General features: G+C 41.8%; 1 protein-coding gene across 1 annotated transcript in view; it reads left to right on the top strand.

The window, feature by feature from the left end:
- The window catches only part of PPM1L (protein phosphatase, Mg2+/Mn2+ dependent 1L), a 259,267-nt gene extending 236,758 nt beyond the window's left edge, over positions 1–22,509 (top strand). Inside the window, exons 3-4 of the mRNA XM_069475298.1 lie at positions 14,292–14,453; positions 17,668–22,509. Coding sequence (XP_069331399.1) covers positions 14,292–14,453; positions 17,668–18,014 — 509 coding nt within the window. The 3' untranslated portion in view covers positions 18,015–22,509. The remainder of the gene's footprint in view (positions 1–14,291; positions 14,454–17,667) is intronic.

Genomic DNA, 22,509 nt, shown 5'->3' with positions numbered 1-22,509 from the left:
CTTGTTAGATGCCTGCTGAGTGAATGAATAACTAACTTCAGCCCCTTGGCTAGCTAGCAGATGAGTTCAGAGGCTATATAAATATCATTCATAAGCTCATCCAGAATCTTGTTGCAGCCAGATCAGCAGAAGCCCAGCAAGTCAAGTACAATGCCACCCTGGGGTTTATAACTCCTTCAGGGGTTATTCAAGGCCAGACCAACTCAGGGGAAACCACATGCTAAGGTGCCCTTCCTCCCCAGAACCATGCTGCCTAGCAGTTTTGTGCCATCCGTGGGCCTGGACCAACTCAGGGTGACGGATGTTCTTGAAAACTTGTTGCTTATCAAGGACTCCAATAAGCAAAATAGGTAGAGAGGCATATTTTCCCAGGTGGAGCCATAAACAAAATTCTATCACAGCTGGGCACAATGGCATATGCCTATAGTCCCAACTACTTGGGAGGCTGAAATGGGAGGATCTCTTGACACTGGGAGTTCAAAGCAGCCTGAGCAACATAGCTAGACTCCATCTCCAAAAACACAAACAAATAAACAAACAAAAATAAATTAATTAAATGTAATTACATGAATCATGCATAATGTTTAAAAACATTGATTTTTATTCAAATCGGAGGTTGACTTCATTACATTTGCCTGGAAAACAGACTGGTGACAAATGAGAAAACTACCTTTAGAAGCCATTTCGACTTAGGGTGGATCCAAAAGGACAATGGGGCAGTAAGAAGCCTCATTTCTCAGCAATCAACCAAAGAGGACTTTCCAGTGATCCTAGGAGTAGTTTAGGTAAACAGAGGTTGTGACCCTTCTAGTGCTCTTATTTTTCAGTTTAAAAGATGCCTCCTGCAGTCCACATTTTATGCAATTGGGGTCAAGAAAGGATTTAGACCTACTTAGAGCATAGTCTTTCCTATTCAGTTATAGAATCTCCTCATTCTTCACTGACTTGTCCAGCTTCCTTATCAGTTATGTTCATGTAGTTCATGCCTTAAGTGTCCATTTAAACCTTTGGGACTGTACCTACTAAGACTCTTTCCACACTTGGAAAATATGAGTGTTTAAGTTTTATTTAGCAGAGGCTCAAGCTGGCAGCCTGGAATATGCCCCAAATCTGGGGTGGTACCAAGAGTACTGTACTGAGCAGCTGAAACGCAGCTTAAGTTCTGGTTCTATTGCAAACTGGCCACTGATCTTGAATTGGTTTCTTAGTCCCTGAGCCTGTTGCCAAATTTGATAAATGGAAATTAGTAATTTAGGATCCTTGGAAGAAGTATTTGATATCGCTTTGCAGACTCTCAAGACCGTCCAACCCTCTCTCTGATGCACTGGAACACTGCATTCTAAATACCCTAAAAGCCCCTTCCTTAATGACTTGGTCTCAGGGAGCTGGGAGAGGGTATGTTGGTGGTGTTTCCAAACTGATCCTCTCCCTCACATACTCCTTGGGCTTTTCACTTTCTTGTTGTTCCTGGCCTCCAAGAGAATCACATACTTACCTTCCAGCTCAGCCATGAATTAAAAAACCATTAAAAAATATTCTATACAGCATTTGAATACTGTACCAGAAACATTTCTTTGAATGTCTCATTTATATATTGCCCTGTATTATTTTTTACTGGAAGCAAATACAAGTTGAGCATCACAAATCTAAAATCTGAAATGTGCCAAAATCCAAAAGTTTGTGAGCACTGACATGATGCTCAAAGGAAATGCTCATTGGAGCATTTTGGATTTTCAGATTTGGGATGCTCAACCTGCATAAACATTAAAGAATCCTTAAATAAAGCTATTTGCTGCCAAAACTGATTGCCTCCTTCACCACACTCCTAATAAGGTTCTGCATCTTGCAGAAAATTCTAAAAGCCTGATTTACAGTGTCAGACCTAGATTCAAAATACAGCTCTTCTACTCAAAAGCTATGTGATCTTGGTGAGCTGCTTGTTCCTCATCTGTAAAATGAGGGAGGGGGGAGTAATAACAATAATCTTATGTATCTTGCAGGATTTTTGTAAAACTAAATGAGGTCAACCACCTTAATTCTATAGTTTGGTAAAAAAAACAAAAATTAAAAAAACTAAATGAGGTCAGGTATGTGTGAGCAGCAAGCAGAGTAGCTATTAGTTAATTGTAGCTGTTTAGTTAATATTTTCTGTTGTGACTTGACATCTAGTTTGAGATTCTGGCACCCTATAACTCCTCCTCCTCACCGCCCACCCCACATCAGCCTGATCCCCTCAAATGGGATCCCCACTCAGTGATTGGCCACGCAGGAATAGGCTCACCATGTGTTCTGGAACTAGCTCTCCCTGGTCAAGGCTTCCTGTACAACAAGTACTTCATAATCAGCCTAGTCCAGCTGCCCTCTGCCACTTTCCCCCTGCCCTCCATGGTCATCCCTGTCCCTTCCTGGGCAGCAGCATCTAACCATGTGGTGTGGTGGTGTCACAGCAGTTTGGTGTCAGCTAACTCAGCTTTCTGAGCCTTCCCAGCTGCTCCTGACACTGTTCCTTCTATCCCGGGAACTACATTGGCCAAAATGGAAAACAGGGAGGCAGTAAGATTTATCAGTATTTCACTTACATAGCTACAGTCTTAAGTTCCTGAAATGACAGGTTGGTCTAGCGAGGACAATCAAACAACTAAACAAAAAATCCGGTCAAATCACTGTAGACCATGGCAGAAGACCCTCAGTAGGAAAGGAAAAATGCCTAACACTAAGGAACATAATGGTGAAAAGCACTGAATTTGGTAAAAAGTGAAGTAATTTCTATAAATGACTGATATTATATGTATAAAATTTGAAAAACTTCAGAAAAAAATTTTTTTTAATTTAAAAAATCAACTTTAAAAACCAGTTTATCTGGCTGGGCACAGTAGTTCATACCTGTAATCCTAGCACTCTGGCAGGCTGAGGCTGGAGGATTGCTTGAGCTCAGGAGTTCAAGACCAGCTGGAGTAAGGAGGAGACCCCATCTCTACTAAACATAGAAAAATTAGCCAGGCGTGGTGGCGCGTGCCTGTAGTCCCAGCTACTCCGGAGACTGAGGGAGGAAGATCGCTTGAACCCAGGAGTTTGAGGTTGCTGTGAGCTACCATGATGTCACTACGCTGTACTCAGGGCAGCAGAGCAAGAATCTGTCTCCAATAAATAAATAAGATAAAATAAAATAAAAACTAACTTATCTTTGTTTCTTTCTAATATTTTTCCGTATGTTTATACACATATATAAAGTATTTAAGTGAATGAAATTGGAATATTTTATATACAGTCCTTTTCAAGTAAAAATGCTAATGTAATATGTTTTTTAAAAAATTTTATGTACCATTTTTCACTTTTCTCTTAATGTATCATGAGCACTTTCCCATGATGATATGTATTCTCTTTAGAAACACTATATTTAATGTCCTTTTAATGCTTAACTCTTTGGACATTTCTTAATGTATTTTATCATCCTATGTCTACTAATTTTGGCTATTTTTATTGTTTTGCTGTTTTAAATAATTCTATGAGGTCAATCCTTGTACATAAAGCTTTAGGATAAAATTCAAGAATTGGCATTATTGGGTTAAAGAGCATAAACAAGTGTTTGTTCTATTCTTTGTTTTGAAAGTGAAATATAAAGAAATCCTTTTTAAAAACCTGTTCCTTTATTTTTATTCTACAGATTTTTTGACTTCTTCTTTGTGCCAAGAACCATATTAGGCTATGTGAATGAATTCCTTTCCCTAATGCATCTTCAAGAGAGTTAGGATCTACTGCCTCCTAGCCATCCTCCCTGATGTTCTCCCCACCACTCTCCATGTCCCCAGACCGAGCCAAGGCACTCATAGCACTGTCACAGCATTTATCATGCTGAGTTCTAAGTGTCTGTTTAGTTTGTTTGGTCTTAGACAGTAAGGGCCCTGGGGGTGAGGACTGTCTCTTGTTCATTTTTATTGCCCCAGCATCAAGCCTAGTGCTTTGTACATAGTAGGCACCAAAAGAGAAAACAAGGAGCGTAGAACTATTTAGTCAATGTACACACACGTACACACATCCAGTCCTATGTCATTAGGTGCAGGACGTAGAGGTGTGAGGAAGAAAAAGGGCCATCTTCATAAGTAATATGGTTGTGTTTTCTTAGTTACAGATGTATAGATGGGATATCACTTTTTGGTATGTGTTCAGATGGGCCAGATGGAATTAAATTCAGGATTTAATTCCAAGTCATTGGGGCAGCAGCCTTCCTGGAGACATACCATACCTTTAGAGTCAGTTTCATAATCCACTGAGCCCAAAACAATCTGGAGAATTAATAATTATTGGATCAAATTGGCCCAAAAATCTGATTGAGGTTTATTTGTTCTAAATACACATAATTGTACAATCTTTATTTTGTCCCTTAAATGGGGTTATAAGTGACTGTGTTCTGTTTGGATGGAAAAGATTGTCTGGAAGTAATTTATGTGTAACTGCAGAACCTGCCAATGGCATGATTCACAAGGGCAAACTTGGCTTAGGAACTTATTTTACCTTCCAGCTGGAATTCTTCAATTATAAATCTGTGCTAACTAACTCAGTGGCAAGGAAGTCACATTTGGCTGTCCAACATTGTTGGTACTGGCTATAGTATTTTTAAAATTGAATTTCATGATTTCTAGGCCAGGATAAAATTTAAGATGTGTAATGTGCAGTAGATGTGATATACATATATCATGTCTCCATGCTGTGTGTGTATACACACACACACATTACACAGCTACAAAATAAATGTGTAGAAATGTAACAATTTATCTCTCTAGAATTGAATGTAATTTAGCTTTTGGGTCCATATTGGATCTGATACTAAAATCTTGTTTCATTCACTTCCAGGTATATTCCATAATTTCCTGATTTTCTTGAGTCCTTTTTGTGTAAATACCAAATTGAGTTTATGTTTTTGTCCTCCTTTCTCCCAGGAGCAATCTAAGTGTCAAGCCGTTATTGTCCTGGCATCTGTTGGGATGACCCAAGGTCTCCATGACTTGTGATTGGAAGGCCCAATCATTGGCACTCTGAAGCTCCTGCCATTTCTCTCTCACGGGGAGCCCAGCAGTCCTCTCTAAAGTCTCTCTCTTGTTTTCCTCTTTGTCTCCCCTCCGTCTTTTACACACTACCCTACTACTGCCTGGTCAGCTTTAGTGGTCAGGGAGAGCAGGAAGAAAGGCTCATGGGCAGGAAAACTCACTGTTTGCTCCATTTGCATGTGCATATAGGGTAGTCCAGAATCGTGGCTGACTGATACTCAAAAAGATTTTTCTGTTGGGAATATTGTGTTTTTGAGTTTCTACAGTCTCCTTGAAACTCAAAAGTAAGCATAACTATTTCTTTCTCTTTGCATTTCAGCCAGAGCAATCCTAATCTTCCCTAGGACAGTAAATGCCTCAAGCTGAATGGAGGAGGGTCATGTACATGCAAAGGGATGGGAACTTCAATTAATATCTCCAAATATCAGCCTACCAACACATGTATGTGTAAATAGATTTATAACTGTATGGCAGTTTAAATAAGGATAACTTAATAACCTCAAAGTCAAGACTTGTTTTTAATTGAAACTATAGGGAGGAGAGTTGATACTATACTAAGAACAAAAAGGTCAAAGAAAGTGTAATTCTCTTTTAAGCACCAAGTGATTTAGGCTGTGCCTCTTGTTTCCAGACTTACTCTCCTTTTTTCCTCTCTCTGTCTTTCTCTTCTCTGCCTTTTATTAAAAGGCAAATGCCCCTTTTAATAAAGCTAAATTCCACTGAGTTTTACCCCATTCCCATAGCATTCATAAAGAAGTAGAGACAGTACTTATTTGCTGGGAACCCTAAAGAGAAATAAGACATCTCACTGAAGAATCCTCAAATAACACGAAGACATGAAAAAATACAGCTAGTGCTTCTCTGGCTTATATGGGAAGAATCAAAGCAACCATTAAATTAATTTTATTTACCATTAAAAGATAGTGGACTTAGAATTCAGGTTGTGATTATGTAATTATAAATTAATTTCAGTAGCATGCCATAATCTGAACTAAATGCCAGCAACAGTTGTGACAAGTATGTTAATGAGTATCACAAAAGCTTTTCTGCTTGCTTCTACTTCAAAATAGTTGTGCCCAGAGAGTATACATGACAGCTCCTGCAGCAAGAGGACCTGCTGTGATTTTCTGAGACTCCCCAATGTATGTGACAAGTTTAATAGGCAGCGGCTGTCTTTAACACATTCATACTTAACTGAAAAAGAAGGACCAGAAGTGTGCCCACAGGCCTCACCCAAGTGTGAAATAAACATTATTACAGCAGATGAAATGTGAAGTTGAAGAACATTTCAATTTCAAAATGGTGTTCATGAGAATCATCTATACTTGAACTCTGGTGAAGTGTGAAAATTAAATGAATACTCCATCAGATTCTGAAAGCTTGAATTATGATCCCCACCTCCCCTACTAAAGAGATGGTTTTTCATGTTTAGGACGGCACACCTCATTTATGGAAAAGATCTTTCTGACATTTGTACACTATTTCTCATTTCTTCTAGTCCTCTTATTAATTACTATGTTTGCTGGGGAAAAGCCCAAGTATACCTAAATCTAGAATTAAACAATATAGCACTAGTGTTTAAAATAATAGAATTTATCATCAAGTTGACTGACTCACAGTCAGCCAATATCAAACTCAATAGTTGATATGTTTGCCTATGCAAAAGTCTCAGAGAGGAAAAGAAAATTGCAGTTTGTAATAGACCTGTTTCTCACAAAATGTTATTCTTGCCACTCTGCTCTTCAGCATGTGATGAGGGGGAAGCTGAGGCAGCTTTCGTTGCGAAGGAAGACCCAAGGAGGTGCCATTTTACGGGGCCTTCATTCTGTGCCCAGTCAGGGAGACTTATGTAAGCCTCCCTGCGTATATGGGTGTGTCCCGTCACTGCTTCCTCTGTTTGGAAGCCCACAGATGTGGCTTGCCATGCTAGTGCTTCAGGTCTTGCTGGAAGAAGGTCTTAATGTGTTCTTAGTAATATCCTTTGGCCTCAGATGTGGTGTTGTCCATGTCTCACTCTTCCAGGTCAGGGATTAGGGCTGCTGCCAATCTCTGTGTAAAACAGGAACCTTCTAGTGTGTTGTTCTGCTGAACTTCCTCATTGATTGATCCTACCCTATGGTATCTTTCTTCATGGGGCCAGTGGGGGCAGGATACAGCTTACAAGCAGGGCTGCCTATACTGTGCATGTTTGGACTACACAGCTCTGGGAGGCACCATTCACACTGTGGTTATTGTTGATTTGAATGTGTATTATGGCCATTTTATGGAGATGGTAGTTAGGTATCTTGAAGAAGAGATACTTTTTCCTGGTTTGCACAAAAGCATTAAATACAGGGTAGCAATGGGCTGCCTCGAGGTTGAAAGCAGCATTCTGGCAACAGACTGGGTAGGTTCTGCCCCTCACTAGCTATGTGACCTTGGGCTAATCACTTAATTTCAGTTTTAGCATCTGTAAAACAGAGGTAATAATAGTACCTCCTAGGCTGTCAGATTAAAGAAATTGTGTATGCCTAGGACTGAGCATAGAACCCGATACATGGTGAATGCTCATATACAGCAGCTCTCATAAATTGGCCCATGTGGCCTTCCGCACAGATACAGCTCTTTCCAATCACTTTCCATCAAGCCTCTCTTAACATAAAATAACCTTCAAGCTCATTTCTACAAGACTCATTACCATGCAGCTATTGACTGGTGTTATGAATCATTAATTAGTATTAATCTAATAGCCTCCTACACAGAGTTAGACTCATGTGTCAGGTGACACAGTGTCTTGGGCCGGCCACGCACCGTGATGTGACTCTGAGAGGACCTGCCTCCCAGAGAATTAAAGCAAGGGGTACAAGGACTCAGGCAATGGACAAGAGAGAAAAAGAATCAAGAAGGAAAGATTAGAGCTTACTGTATATAGTTTTCCAGACAAGGTGTCATCCCTGACAAGTCTGTCTCTGCCACAGCATTAATTATTAGAAGAAAGGCTGATGAAAATCTCTAAGCAGGTCAAACTTTGGCAGACTAACGATTATGCAGACAGGGAGTAGGGGGCCAGGGAGTCTTATCTGAGAGCCTCCTGGTACTTTATTTGTGTTTCAGAACATGGCTGATGGCAGTGTTGGCTGTGGGAGGTGGGGGCTAGAAGCCTGTGCTGACAGTGATCTTATCATTCCCGCATGATACTTTCATTAATGACTGGCTTCACTTGCTCTTTTTCCAATATGTTGCACACCAATATAATTTCTGTCAGTTTTTAGGCCTCGATGTCATCTAGGCCCTGAAATTGTGTTATTGAACTAACATTCATTGTCAAACCTCTACAAGATAAACATATTTTATTTCTCCTTGTCCTATAAATGTGTTGATTATCCTATGCTCTGTATAATGAATGGCCCTTTGGCTGTTGTAGCTGACACCTTCAATGAAATCCTTGAAGCGTGTCTCCCTCTCTCTCTCCCCTTCTCCTCCTCTTCCTTCTTTCTTACCTTTTGCCATGCCTTCCCCACCCTCCCCAATTTCTTTCTTTCCTAAAGAACAAAAATGGCAGTTTCCCTTATTGTCATACAAAAAGACTTTATGTCACAAAAGGGAATCACTGTTAGCATGAGCAATCTGGCATTGTGTAGGTGAGTGTCCACGTGTGCTATTAAACACAAGGCTTTTAAGGCATGTTAATTCTACGTTACCTTCTCACTCCTTCCAGCTTCCTACCCCTAGCTGCTCCCCCCAAAAAGTGATGTCGCTTACTTAAGAAAATGTGGCAGTAAAGTGAATTTTCATAAAATAAGGATTCTCATGACTCCAATTTTTAAATCATAGTTGTATGCCTACAGAAAGGTGGGGGGGGCGGTGCAGTGCAAGGGAGTGAGGGTTTTGATTGGCACCCAGGGTAGAGTGTTACCTCCAAGTAGAAGAATTAGGTAAGACTGCTCAGGAATCTGCGAGGCAGTGCAGGGGAGAGCCTAAAGGCAGCTGAGACTCGCTTGTCTGTCACCGAGACACTGATGGATAGTCACCGATGTTTGAATCTGAATCTGAACTTGAACTACCAAAAGTGCTACTGTCATCATTGTCACTGCTATTCCTCTGAACCTTTTTCTTTCCTTTTTTTGTTTTTGTCTTTTTTTGGGGGGGGGTTGTTTTTTTTGTTTGTTTATTTGTTTGTTTTTTGAGACAGGGTCTTGCTCAGTTATCCAGGATGGAGTACAGTGGCATAATCATAGCTCACTGCAGCCTCAAACTCCTGGCCTTAAGCAATCCTGCCTCAGCCGCACAAGTAGCTGGAACTATAGGCACGTGCCACCACGCCTGGCTTATGTTTTTATTTTTTATAGAGACAGGGTCTCACTATGTTACCCAGGCTGTTCTCGAACTCCTGGCCTCAAGCAATCCTCCTGCCTCAGCTTCCCAAAGTGCTGAGATTGCAGGCATGAGCCACCACACCCAGCCCTCTAAGCCTTTTTCTATCTGTGCCATCTTACTCTCTAAAACCAGGATTGTTCTGTTTTTTTTTCTGTTTTATATCTTGTATACTTTGCTTTATGCAGTAAATATGCTCCTGAAACATTGTGAATAAATTATAGTTTTAAATAACATTAAATACATCTTAATACAGACAAGTATAAAGAAGAAAACAAAAAGGTCCAAAATCTTATCACCTAGATAACCCCCTTGTTATTTAATAATATTTTTTAAAAATAAGAGCATATATATTGGCGTGGTTAGAGTATATGTATTTACATAGTACAAGAGCATAAATTCTACAAAAAGTACAATCAGTAGATGGTATAAATTGAAAAGCACCCCCATTTCCCTCACCCCCACCACAATCATTAGCCCCTTCCTCAGCATTGTGAGTCTGTGCAGTGCACAAAGCACTGTTATAAGAATACAGCAATGAATAAGGCATTTCCCTGGCCCTAACAGGGACTTTCAGTCTAATGAGTCAAAGATTCCTAAACAAGATGTGAAAATGGAATTATATGTGATATGCAGTCCGTTGGCAGCTGGGCAGCCTTGAGACGTGACGCAAACGTTGCCCTCAGCTGCAGAACCCAGGTCTCTGCTGTCATCCTCTCCCTTCTCCACTTTACCTAAACAACCACATGACCTTAAACAAATACCTAAAATCTCTTCGTCCACCTTATGCACTTATAAAGTGGGTGAGATAATTCCTCCCTGTCAGATGAGTTTTGAGAATTGAATGCCAGAATACGTAAGGAAACACTTACCTTAAGGTGGACCTAAAGTATAAGGTTTCACTGTCATCACTACTGTCATACAAAAGTATACTGTGAAGAATCATTTTTAGAAAACTCAAGAACACAGGGTCACCAGATGCTAGCCCAGATTTGACTCACAGTTGCCTTTTGCTTGGCTTGCCCTATTTTTTAAAATAAAAGTTGCCAATAGTTAAAAGTCGGGAGAGTTCACATAAAAATGACTTCCCTTGAAAAATCTGAGGATCTATTCACAGTGGACCTGCATTCCCACATGGCAGCTATTTTCACTGAGGAACCGCTGCCCCCTTACATGTGTTGTCCGGTTTGCCATAGGCCTCACCACTCTCTTTTGTAGCCTCAACACTGAAACCTGATGTCTGTTGTCACTTACCATTGTGTTTGCCCTTTCTTGGGGGAGAAAAATATTTTAGAACCCATGTTCCTATCAAAAATAGCAGGGTAAAGCTACTCTAAGAGGGCCAAGAGATTTTTTTTTTTTTACATCTGACCTGCTTTCCGGGAGTCATTGGAGTTTGCAATTCCAATTCAAGATCTGCAAAATATTCCAGCTGACGGGGGCCTAGAGGTTAGCTAATCCAAGCCTCTTGTGTTTGAGTTCCAGAGAGGTTAGTTATATTATGTAAATAAAATGCTTAGCATTATAATAAAATGCTAAGGCAATAGGGTCTATCATGGTTATCATTACTAAAGTAGTAATTGTGGGTTCCCAGGTTTTCCAGTCATTTCGTCATGGGTACATATGTACAGAGCAGTGTAATCAATAAGACACTTGAGGTTTCTGACCCCATTTTCTTCATCTGCTTAAGAAGAACAATAATACCTGCCCTACTTAACCTGCGTGTCCAGAAATCAACTGCAGGTACAAATTTATAGTGCTGAAAAAATTTTTATTACTACTTTCTTATTAATTTAACTGCGAAAGTAAAAACTAGGGGTTTAAAAGATACCTGAGATACCCTAAGTTACTTAACCTTCATTAGAATTTACATTTTTCTCAAGCTCAACTTGTCAGTAGAATTAAGTGCCTGATATTATCCAACCAAAATATTTAGATAAGTCTAGAATAGTTTTTTTTTTTTTTTTGTATACCTTTACTTTGCATCCCAGAAATTAAATCAGAGGGGAGAATGTTGGTTTAGAGAAATAGACTGATGAATAATTTGCACTTGTGTATTTTCCCTAAGGAAAACAAGAATTATCAGGCCAACACGAAACTGTGCCCATTTTGCTGAAGTCCAAATTGAGTTCAGAAACGGACACAGATTGTTCACGTAATGACCAGCGTGGTGCATCTTATTGCTCCACAGGGTCCCATGGCTTTGGAAGGTGTGGTGAGGACAGAAGCCCTGCCCCCCATGTTTCATTTGCACTAGATAAGGATCCTGGACTAAGGAAAGAACTTGGAACACACCTGGGCTGGAATTTCATTCCACCTACCAGCAGTGTGTGTGTGTGAGCATTTATCCTACATGTACAGCAGAGTTGTCATGTTTTGATCGATCTGTAAAGTGTATTTTGCTACAATTGAATAGCTCTCTGTGTGGCAATAGCTGGACAATGGTGTTCAGTGTGGTATTGAGCTGGGTTGACCTGTGAGAGCAAGAAATCAGCATAGTGTTAGGTCAGAAATTATGTGTGATTGTTTATTCATTCATCTATTAATTTGTTTATTTAGCAAATATTGAATGCTTGTGATATTCTGGACATCAGCATTATAGTAGGGAAAACAAGAAGACAATATCCCTATCCTTGTGAAGTTTATATTCTTTTCTTTTCCTTTTTTTTTTTTTTTTGAACAGTCTCACTCTGTTGCCTGGGCTAGAGTGCCATGGCGTCAGCCTAGCTCACAGCAACCTCAAACTCCTGGGTTCAAGCGATCCTCCTGCCTCAGCCTCCCGAGCTGGGACTACAGGCATGTGCCCCCATGCCCGGCTAATTTTTCTATATATTTTTAGTTGTCCAGCTAATTTCTTTCTGTTTTTTTAGTAGAGATGGGGTCTCACTCTTGCTCAGGCTGGTCTCGAACTCCTGAGCTCAAATGATCCGCCCGCCTCGGCCTCCCAGAGTGCTAGGATTACAGGCGTGAGCCACCGCGCCCGGCCTGAGGTTTATATTCTATAAGGGAAGATTGGCACTCAATAAATAGCTTCAGCAAATAAGCAAGATAACTGTGTTGTAAGGGCAATAAAGGAACGAAAGAGTAGATGCAATTCCTGTCTGAGAACTGTCTGAAGGTGTCACACTTGAGCTAAGACATCACTGTATGGATTAGTCAGCCAATGTCAAGGGCAGGGGTAAATACCAGGCAGAGGGAACAGCGAGTACAAAGGCCCAAAGACGACGAAAGGTTTGGCGTGTGCGTTTGGCAGGAGGGAGGCCTTGGGCAAGGGGAAGAGTGGTATGAGCTGGCGTTGGACAGGTGGGCCAAGTCTTGCAGCACCTGCTACCACTGTTTCTCACGCGGACTACTGCAATTAGCCCACTGGCTGCAGTGAGGGTGGCTTGGACTAGAGTCAAGGCAATGAGAACAAGAGAAGGGCTTAAGATGTGTTTTAGAGGTAAGAGTGACAGGACTTAATGATGGCCTGGATGTCAGGAATGAGGAAAAGAGAAAAACCAAGAATGACTCCTAGGTTTCTGGCTTGAGCAACTGAATGGATCCTGGTGCCATTTTCTCAGGCTTAAAAGTCAAATAACTTGCCAAGCCTCACTTGTCTAAGACATTGAAGTCTAGTCTGTGTGAATTCACTTTTATAGTTTTGGGGTTTTTCTCAGTCTGTGAGGTACAGTTATTAGGTTAAATTTCTAAGATCTCAATGAAGTTACAAGATTTGCAATTAAGTTCTCATTTAGATTAAATCGCTAATATAGAAACATCCTGGGGTTCAGAATGAAGTAATACTATCAATAATGTGGAGGTGATTTAAAGTATATGGGAAGTTATGCGTATCTTCAGGCTCTAGCATCCTCCTCAAGTTGCCTTGACCCTGAGGCACATCCCCTAATACTTGCAAGATGCTGCCACAGTTCTGGGAAACACATGGGCCAACATTAGGCCAAAGAAATGGGTCAGATCCTGCTCTGTGTCTATTTTAGTGAAAAAGAAAGCTTTTTCCAGACACCCCCAGCAGACATTTCCTTGAGTCTTTGTCCATAAGACGCCCAGTTTCTCCTGTTTAGGTACAGGGCATTATCCTAAACTTTTCTCCTGCTCCTTTATTCTTCTCATTCTCTGTGACCTATCCATTCTGTTGCCTGGCTGTGTGTGGTGGCTCATACCTGTAATCCCACCACTTTGGGAGGCCAAGGTGAGAGGATTGCTTGAGGTCAGGAGTTTGATACCAGCCTAGACAACATAGTAAGACCCCGTCTCTACAAAAAATTTAAAAATTAGCTGGGCATGGTGGCATGCACCTGTAGTTTCAGCTCCTTGAGAGGCTGAGGCAGGAGGATCGATTGAAGCCAAGGCTGAAGTGAACTATGATTGTGCCACTACACTCCAGCCTGGGCAACAGAGTGAGACCCTGTCTCTAAAAAACCAAAAAAATCTGTTGCCTACCCTCAAATCCCTATGTTTATTAATCCACCTGAGGACCCCACCCCACCTCCACCTTCCTCTCTTTCAGCTGGGACTTCGCAGAAACTGTGCACCAATGAGAAGTTTAAACCGTGTATCAGTGGTCTGAAGCTTCAAACTGATTCTGATTCTTTCATAATCCTTTTAAATATAATATGTGTTTAAATTAGAGTAGCAGAGACAAAATGATTTAGGAAAATGATAATGTTATCCTAGCCTATTTCAGTGACACTCTAACATGGTTAAGAAAATTGACTGTCAGATTTGATCAGTGCTGTTGAAGTAAATAGCCATCATTCCCAGAGTGGCTCGAGTCAAATTCTCACCCAGCAGGAGCAGTTTTAATGACTGAAGAATCCAGTAACCACAAGAAGCAACCAAATTTCAATGCATTGCTGACCTCCCACATTGCCTCTCTCTTCTGTTTTGCAGGCACAACGTGTTTGATTGCTCTACTATCAGATAAAGACCTCACTGTGGCCAACGTGGGTGACTCAAGAGGAGTCCTGTGTGACAAAGATGGGAATGCCATTCCTTTGTCTCATGATCACAAGCCTTACCAACTGAAGGAAAGAAAGAGGATAAAAAGAGCTGGTGAGCTTTTGAACACCTCCAAGGAATGTTTGCCATCTTGTTCAGGGGCAAGGAGTCTTGCTCAGAGAGCTCCTGAAGGATAAAATGTTCAGTACCCCATGATTTGATCAATACGGAGGCTGCTGGTGAGGCAGCTGAGACTTGACTTTGTACTGAATTTGCCCTTCGTCATGATCAAAGACTTCAAAAGGCACAGAAAATCACTTTCCAGTTTAAAGGCTAATAAGATCTTTGGGCCCCTGGTTCCCACCTTATTCTCCCCTCTTGCCATACCCTGCTTCCCTCCAGCCATGCCAAACTACTGAAAGGTTCCCCCAAAAGAACCTTGTTTCTGATATCTCTGTGCCTTTGCAAGTGCTATTCCCACTGCCTAAGTGGGTGACAATTATTTGTCCCATAGAATTCAATTTAAGGGTGTCCTTTTGGAAGCATTTTCTGTCACACTGTGGCAAAGGCTCCCCCGATCTAGGTTGGATGTCCCTCTGCCTTTTCCCAGCATCCTGTGTGGATGTCTTGGGTCATCTTTCACAGTGCATGAGCATACCCAGCTCTCTTATTTCTCTTGCCTTCCTGACTGTCACTTCTCTGAGGACAGAAGCTTGGTCTTTTTAATCTCCATACCCCAACACCTAGCTCACTGCCTGGTATAAGTAAATATTTCAGAGCAGAATGGAGGGTGGAGAGGTCCCTTATTCATTCATTTATTCAACATTCTAGGTGCTGGCCATATAACAATGCCCCCTCCCCAAGCCCTCATGAAACTTAATTCTGAAATTGTCTTGGAGGTAGGAAATGGAGTAGATAGACATTACCAAAAAAATAGGTAAAAATAAGCTAGTTCAATAGTGTATGACAAGGTGAAAACTGCCATGCAGAGATAAGAAGCAGGTAAGGCAATAGGGAGAGTCAGGGAGTTGCAGTTTTAAGTAGGATGGTCCACGTAGGGCTTACAAAGGTGACATTTGGAAAAAGACTCAGAAGATTATTAATTGATTATTGTATTTTCATAATTAGATACGGGGGATGCCTTTATACCTGTGGAAGGGAAAAATTCTTTCACTCCCCAGACTGGCAGCTGCAGCATGTCAGCTGTTTATGATACGCCAGGCAGCAGGCCAGCTGCCTAGGGGGGCACGTGGGATGCTCATATAGGCTAGTCTCTGACCGGGACGAGCCCCTGCTGTCTGGGTTAATCTGCAGATTGACTCAGTCTCTACAGGTCAGCTTCTGCCCAAAGAATGAATGAAATCAACCTAATCAACATCTGAGTTTTCACAGTAGGAAGCTGTACTGTTGAGTCAAAATGTGTTGAATTTTATTACAACCTCCTGCTTCAGTGACTGCTTGAGATGCAGAATAATTTTTAATGAAAACTTTGGTAGGTTTTCTGTTGATGGAATGGAACAAACGATGTTTAGGAGCATCTTTTAAGCTGTGATGAGCTCCAGGCAGAATGAGCGAAATACTCTGGTTTCCTTACTTAATACATCATCTCCCTGTAAGAGTCCTCTGTGAGCCTGGACTTAAGATACGGTTAGCACACTCTTGCGTAAGCACAGGCAAGGACGTGTACACGATATACCTGGAAATGTCGTCTTAGCATTCAGTGCTCTCTTCTGAAATGTCATGGCCATTTTATCCGCTCTCCTCTTCCCTGCCATACCCCCCACCCACGCCCCCACCCTACAGTGATTTGGACACCATCTCTAAGGAGGTTAATCTAACCTGCTCTGTTCTTTTATGTGATTTGTCAATGGTATATTTTATAGCAGGGCTTCAGGAACAGTGATCGGCTTTCTCTGACCCCAGCCTTCCTTTCAGGATATCTTTCCCCTTCTTGCTTAGTATAACAACAAGCTCCAGCCAGTCTGGGCCAAATACATTTTGGTCTTTCTGTCTCCAGTCCTTATGCTGTTTCCAATATTAACAGCTACATCAGCTGCCATTCACTGTGTGCTCACTCTGTGCTAGGAACCAAGCCTAGTGCTTTACACATACACTTTTCTCTTTACCTGTCTTATGAGGTTGGTAATATTCTCATTTTGCAGCCAACAAAATGGAATCTTAAAGAGGCTTGTGTGCTCCAAGGACACACAGCCAGTGAATGGTGAGACCAGAATTAAAACCCAGGACTGTGTGATTCCAGAGCCCATGCTCTTGCCCACTAGACCATACTTCCTAGAATGTTCTCCTACATTTACACCCATTGAAGTCCTACCCATCATTGAATGCCCAATTTTAATTCTCACTCCTCCCTGATCACCACAGCCAGAAATCATCCCTCCCCTTTCCATCTGCCCAGCATGTAGCAGATACTAGTCTCCCCCTTTGACGACCACTTTGTGCTTGTCCCTCCTGCTGGGCTGTCTACTTCTTTAGAGAAAGATCTGAATCTTATATAACTTCATATCCTGCAAATTGCCTTGCATGGAATAGGTATTTAGTAAATATCTGACATATATGTGAATGAACAAAATTCTAGCTCCTTTAAAGAAAAAATAATAATAGATATTATTGAGTACATATCATGTTCAGGCACTGTACTAAGTGATTTATATGGGATAACTCCTTTATTTTTCAACAACTCCCAATGGAATGGAATATTGTCCCCATTTTACAGCCAAGGAGACAGCATCAGAGAGAGTTTCTCATCCAAAGTCAGATATGGCTAGAAGTCACAGAGCTGGGAATCAAACCCAAGCAGTCTAACCTGGTCCTTTAACAACTGTATTGATATGTGCCTTTCCTTAATCCCAATCCTATTTGGGGGCTGTTTTGAGATCTATATAGGCACACCCAAGAATGACCTCAGGCTAAATGATGTATACCAGTGATGTCTCCAGTGTCTGTCCACCAACCTCTCAGCATTCCTGTGCCACTCTCCTCAAATCCCTACCCTGGCACTCTCCACTGTCAATCACTGAGCTGCCACGGTGTTGAGTTAAAACAGGTGCCCTCCCCCGTACCTGTCCCCTACCTTCAATACTCTTATTGATATATTCTTGAAGGCCTTCAAGATGCCAGGAATGAGGGCATGAGGATCAACGGTAGAGTGTCACACCCTGAGTCATGCAGCAGGATGCTGCTCAGCCCTGGGAGTGACAGGGGTGAGGGGATGTCCCTGACCCAGCTCACATGCAGTGGGTCAGCCTGTTGTGCACTCACCCAAACTGTACCAGCTGCTCAAGCTAATGGGTTCATTCTCTCTTTCCAGGTGGTTTCATCAGTTTCAATGGCTCCTGGAGGGTCCAGGGAATCCTGGCCATGTCTCGGTCGCTGGGGGATTATCCACTGAAAAATCTCAACGTTGTCATTCCAGACCCAGATATCCTGACCTTTGACCTGGACAAGCTCCAGCCTGAATTCATGATCTTGGCATCAGATGGCCTCTGGGATGCTTTCAGCAATGAAGAAGCAGTTCGATTCATCAAGGAACGCTTGGATGAACCTCACTTTGGGGCCAAGAGCATAGTTTTACAGTCATTTTACAGAGGCTGCCCTGACAACATAACAGTCATGGTAGTGAAGTTCAGGAATAGCAGCAAAACAGAAGAGCAGTGAACCCTTCAGGGGTCTCAGCTGCCTTAGACTAAAGGACTTTCAACACACTGGTCTCTTTTAATATAGTGAAAGGTATGGGAGTTGTAATTAGGATCATCCATCCCAGACACGGAATTCCCCTCTCCCTGGTGGTCTTAGGTCTATATTCAGTGATGAACAGAGGGTGCTCTTGGCCAATGCAGTTGAGAGGCTGGAAAATGGTTTCTTCATGTTTTCCCAACATGTTCATCCAATGTCCAAAGTATATAAATAGCTGTAGATTCACATGTATGTAGTGAATAATGTACGTGCCACGTAGTCTCCCTTTTAAGATTCTTTTCAACATCCTATTCAGGGTCCTCCAGGCATCAGCCATTGTGTCCTCTCTTTGGCACAGTGGGAAGGGCAGGCCTCCCAGTGCTGCGGGAGCCATGCTGCTGTGGGTGGTCGGGTGCTGAGGTGGCCACACCTTCTGCGGAGAGGCAGAGCTATCCTGAGAGTGCTTTCTTCTCCTGAGCCCAGGCGTTCTGCTCAGCAGCAGCCCAGAAGCGGGTTTGGAGTGGTTTATTATTTGGTGGCTGCTCTTGGAGACAGAGGGAAGCAGGGAGGATCAGTGGCAGCCACCTGCACAGCAGAAATAACCCTCTTCTCTCACTCTCTTTATTAGTTAAATAGACTTTGTATACCACCTGACCAGCCTTTGTGAGTTTATCCCAATCATGCATGACCTTAACCTTTTGCTTAGACCTTACCATATGTAATAGGCAGCTGTTAACTTCACCACCAGACACCATGATTTTTCATCTTACACTACTAAAAAACCATGTTGGGGAAATGAAAAAAGCAAGTCACAATTCCATAATTTCTTCCCTCTTTAAGGGTAGATAGAGGAAAACAATGATGAATGAGTCACAGTGCCCCTTGGGAAGGAGGCTGTTTGCATTGAGAGAAAGGAGTGAGCTGGCGACGTTACCACCCTGAATGGAGCCCCAGCTGCCAGTTTTTGTGTGGCTCCCCCAGCCCCCCAGCCCCCGCCTCCATCCTAGTAGCTTTCAAGTGGCTTTCAAGCAGTGTTCTGGAAAACAGCAGCCTAGAGCTGCATGTGTATTCCTTGAAGGGCGCGGAGTTCCCAGTCACTGCAGTTTGGAATTTGGTGGGAAATTACTGGAATGTGCTTCTCCTTGACAATGAAAAATTAGCAGCCTTTAACATTTGGTTGCAAATGTCAGTCCACACTGGGTAGCTTTCCCTAGGCAAACACAAACCACTCCACACAGCCTGCAGAGGAGGCAACCAAGGGACACCTGGGGGACCTGTGTGTCATGGCAACAACACTACGACTACGTGGGAATTCAAGTGTTTACCCATATTGATACGTGGCCCAGAATTATTTTAGGACCTGGCTTGCTGTTCTCCGTTTCCTATCACCAAAGTCTCATTTTTCCAACCTCAGTATCATATAAGTTAATTTAGAGATAATGCCGGGTCATTTGTCTTTGCCTGACTAAAGTGGCTCAAACAGCTAGACAAGATTTTTTTGTGTTCCCACTTCTCTGGGTCCACCTGGTCTTGTTCTTCCTGAGTGGGCATTTGCTGTTACGACTTCTCGCAGGCCCCATTGACTGGCCACCTCCTACCCCTGGTGCCTCACCTCTGCCCTCCCTCAGCTGTAGAGCTTTCCCAGAGCTGTTTGCGGGAGAGAACTCTGGAGAGTGAAAATATTGCCCGTGGCTGCTGGGGAATACAATCTGTCCTGATGCCTCCAAACACCTTCCTTTGCACTGAGAATTACTAATGGTTTCCCAAGAAATTTGCTTACTTTCGTATACTATATGTTTAAATATTAGAATTAGAACCCTGATTATTGTTTTTTAGCTGTAGAATGTTCTAGTACAAAATATCTGCCACCATTTTAGATTCAAGCATTTGTCTATTGAGAGACACTGGACATTTGGATGTGCGTATTCAGGGTGGGAACGGGGAGGGGAGTGTGGAAAACAAAGGCTGCTTGTGGTCCGTCCTGAGACAGTCAGCTCAGGGGGCCGAGTCTGCTTGGAGTTTCAGGACGTTCTGACTCTGGAGAGTCCTCACAGCCCACCGTCTCACTGAAGTCAGGAATCGACAGTGTCAGCATTTTACAATCCGTAGTCAACTTTCGATTTTTATTTTTAACTTAACTTATAAATGTATAACAATAAGGGAAAGGCATTTTTAAACTTCACAATCATTTTTATTGTCTAAAGTGAAAATAGTAATGTTTTGGTGAAGATGAAAAAGAAAAGCTACTAAACTAGTAAATTAGTGTTTATGTACCCTGCAAAATTTCTTAGTAGGTGATGCTGAGTGCACGAGCTACCTAAGTTTCCCTCTAACTGCGGTTCACAAGGCATCTTCTAAATTTTACTTGGTAGAATTAATTCATTTATGACTTTAACCAAACAGAGTATATATTTCCTGTTCCCTTTCTGCCTCTTTCCCCCCACTATGGCTTGTAGATTTTTAAAAGATAGAAGTTCTAGGCAAAATAGTAGCAGTCTGATTAATAGTTAGGATAGTTATGTCTAGATCAGAGTATTTTGTTCCCTTCCCCCATGTCCTCCTAGAGCTCTCTCCCCTGACCCTTTTCAAGCTGTTGCGGGTCTGCTCACATCACTCCTGGGATGCCCTATGGCTCACTGGCTGTCCCCTTCTCTAGGGACCCAGGAATCTAGCCTTAGGGAAATTGATTTGAGAAGTTTGCATGTGACGCTTCCCCAAACAGCACTGCCAAAGCTTTGGAATTGTAACCAAGGCTGCCCAGTCTCCCTAGCTAGCCTGAGTTCAAATTGCCAATAGTCCCCATGGTGCCAAATTTTGGGATGGTTTTACAGTCTGGGAAGCTGGGAACAACCACATACTCATGAGCCCCCAGCAAGATGCCAAGCCCAGGACCTCACTGGTGCACTGCTCTGTTGCTGCTCCACTGGCAATTTGTACTCCTAACATGGGTTGGGGTTGGGGGACAGGCAGCCAAGGAAAATTCTTTAAAAAGTCATTGTATTTGCAATTCTTTAATCATAGGAATAAACAACACCTACATAGAAAGCTCCAAAACTAGTTTCCAAGACCCACATTTATTTTATGTGACCAACTTGCCCAAGACAATTAACCCTGAATCACTGTTCTAATACAATGAAACTGTATGCATATGTACATATTACTGGTAACCAGTGGCTACATTCTGTTCCTTTCTGTGCATTGAGGTACTGGCCTCTCGAATCCTGTATATGTTGTAAGAGTATTACACAGAGAGTGTTACAGTGAAGGAGCATATGCAAGCTGGATAATTTAAAACAGGCCTTATTTCATACAAGTGTAATTATTTCAACAGGATTGCATGAGAGTGATGGCATTATCATTTTAGTCCAATCTGAAATGATTTTAGGAATTTGATTACACTATTGGATTGGATCGCTGGGATATTTGGAAATACATGAGTGATTCAGATGCAATGAACACTTCTTCCTTTACCAGATATACCTTGATTTTCCTCTCTCTGAGTTGTTGCCACATCTATTTTGTAACTGGGTCAATGAAAGGTCTATGTTTTGAAGAGATAATATTTCATTGTACATTTGAAAGTATAGGAATACATACTTTGTATAAAATTTTCTTTTCCAATGATTTTAGAAATTTTTCTTTCCTCCTTTTGATCCATGATTAGACTGATTTTCCCTTAATATTCCCCCAAAATTGCCTTAGCACATCACACCAGCATTCCTGATCCAGCTGTGGAGAAATTATATGACTGTTAGATATCATGCCTGTTTAATTGCCTCTGGATTAAATCATTGATATCTAGACTTTTGAGCTAGTTAGCTACACACTGCAGAAGTAATAGAATCCAGTGTTCCCCAAAGTATGTTCCAAAGAACACAGGTTCCAAAGATGCTCTTCCAAATATAGGGTTTCAGGGTCAAACGAGTTTGGGAAGCACATACTATTTTAGAAAGTTAATGCATAAGAGCCAACAAAGGCTCTAATTTAAATGTCCTGTAAGAGAGGGGAAAAAAATCACAATATGTACTTTCAATTAGCACAGTGTCTTCCAGAGTAATTTGACCACAGAAGCTTTTTTGAATAACACCCAGTAACATTCCAAGGAACTTGTGTTCTACATAATTCACTTTGGGAAATACTGGTATGTTGAAATGTTGCTGTTTTTTCATTCACCATGACTCCTAGTTGTAGCAATATAATTTGCAGTTTAGAAGCACTAATCCTTTCACATAAGAAGCTGACTAGTTAATAAAAGCAGTTAAAAAATAGCATTTAATATGATGTAAGATGACCACCAGCAGCCTCACATTAATAGCAGAAGTCCAACAATCCTACCTAAAACTCTAAACATTATCTCCCTCCTTTTCTGTGAATAATAAGCAAGAGCCTTGCCATGGGTAGGCATTTCTCAGATTCATTCCAAGACCTTTCAGTTGCTTTTCTTCAGTTAACTTTGCTTTCCAGATTGGATCAAAAT

The sequence above is a fragment of the Eulemur rufifrons genome, chromosome 7, assembly GCF_041146395.1.
Source record: "Eulemur rufifrons isolate Redbay chromosome 7, OSU_ERuf_1, whole genome shotgun sequence".
NCBI lineage: Eukaryota > Metazoa > Chordata > Mammalia > Primates > Lemuridae > Eulemur > Eulemur rufifrons.
The sequence above is the reverse complement of the archived record's forward strand: the minus strand, read 5'-3'. Positions and strand labels throughout refer to the sequence as shown.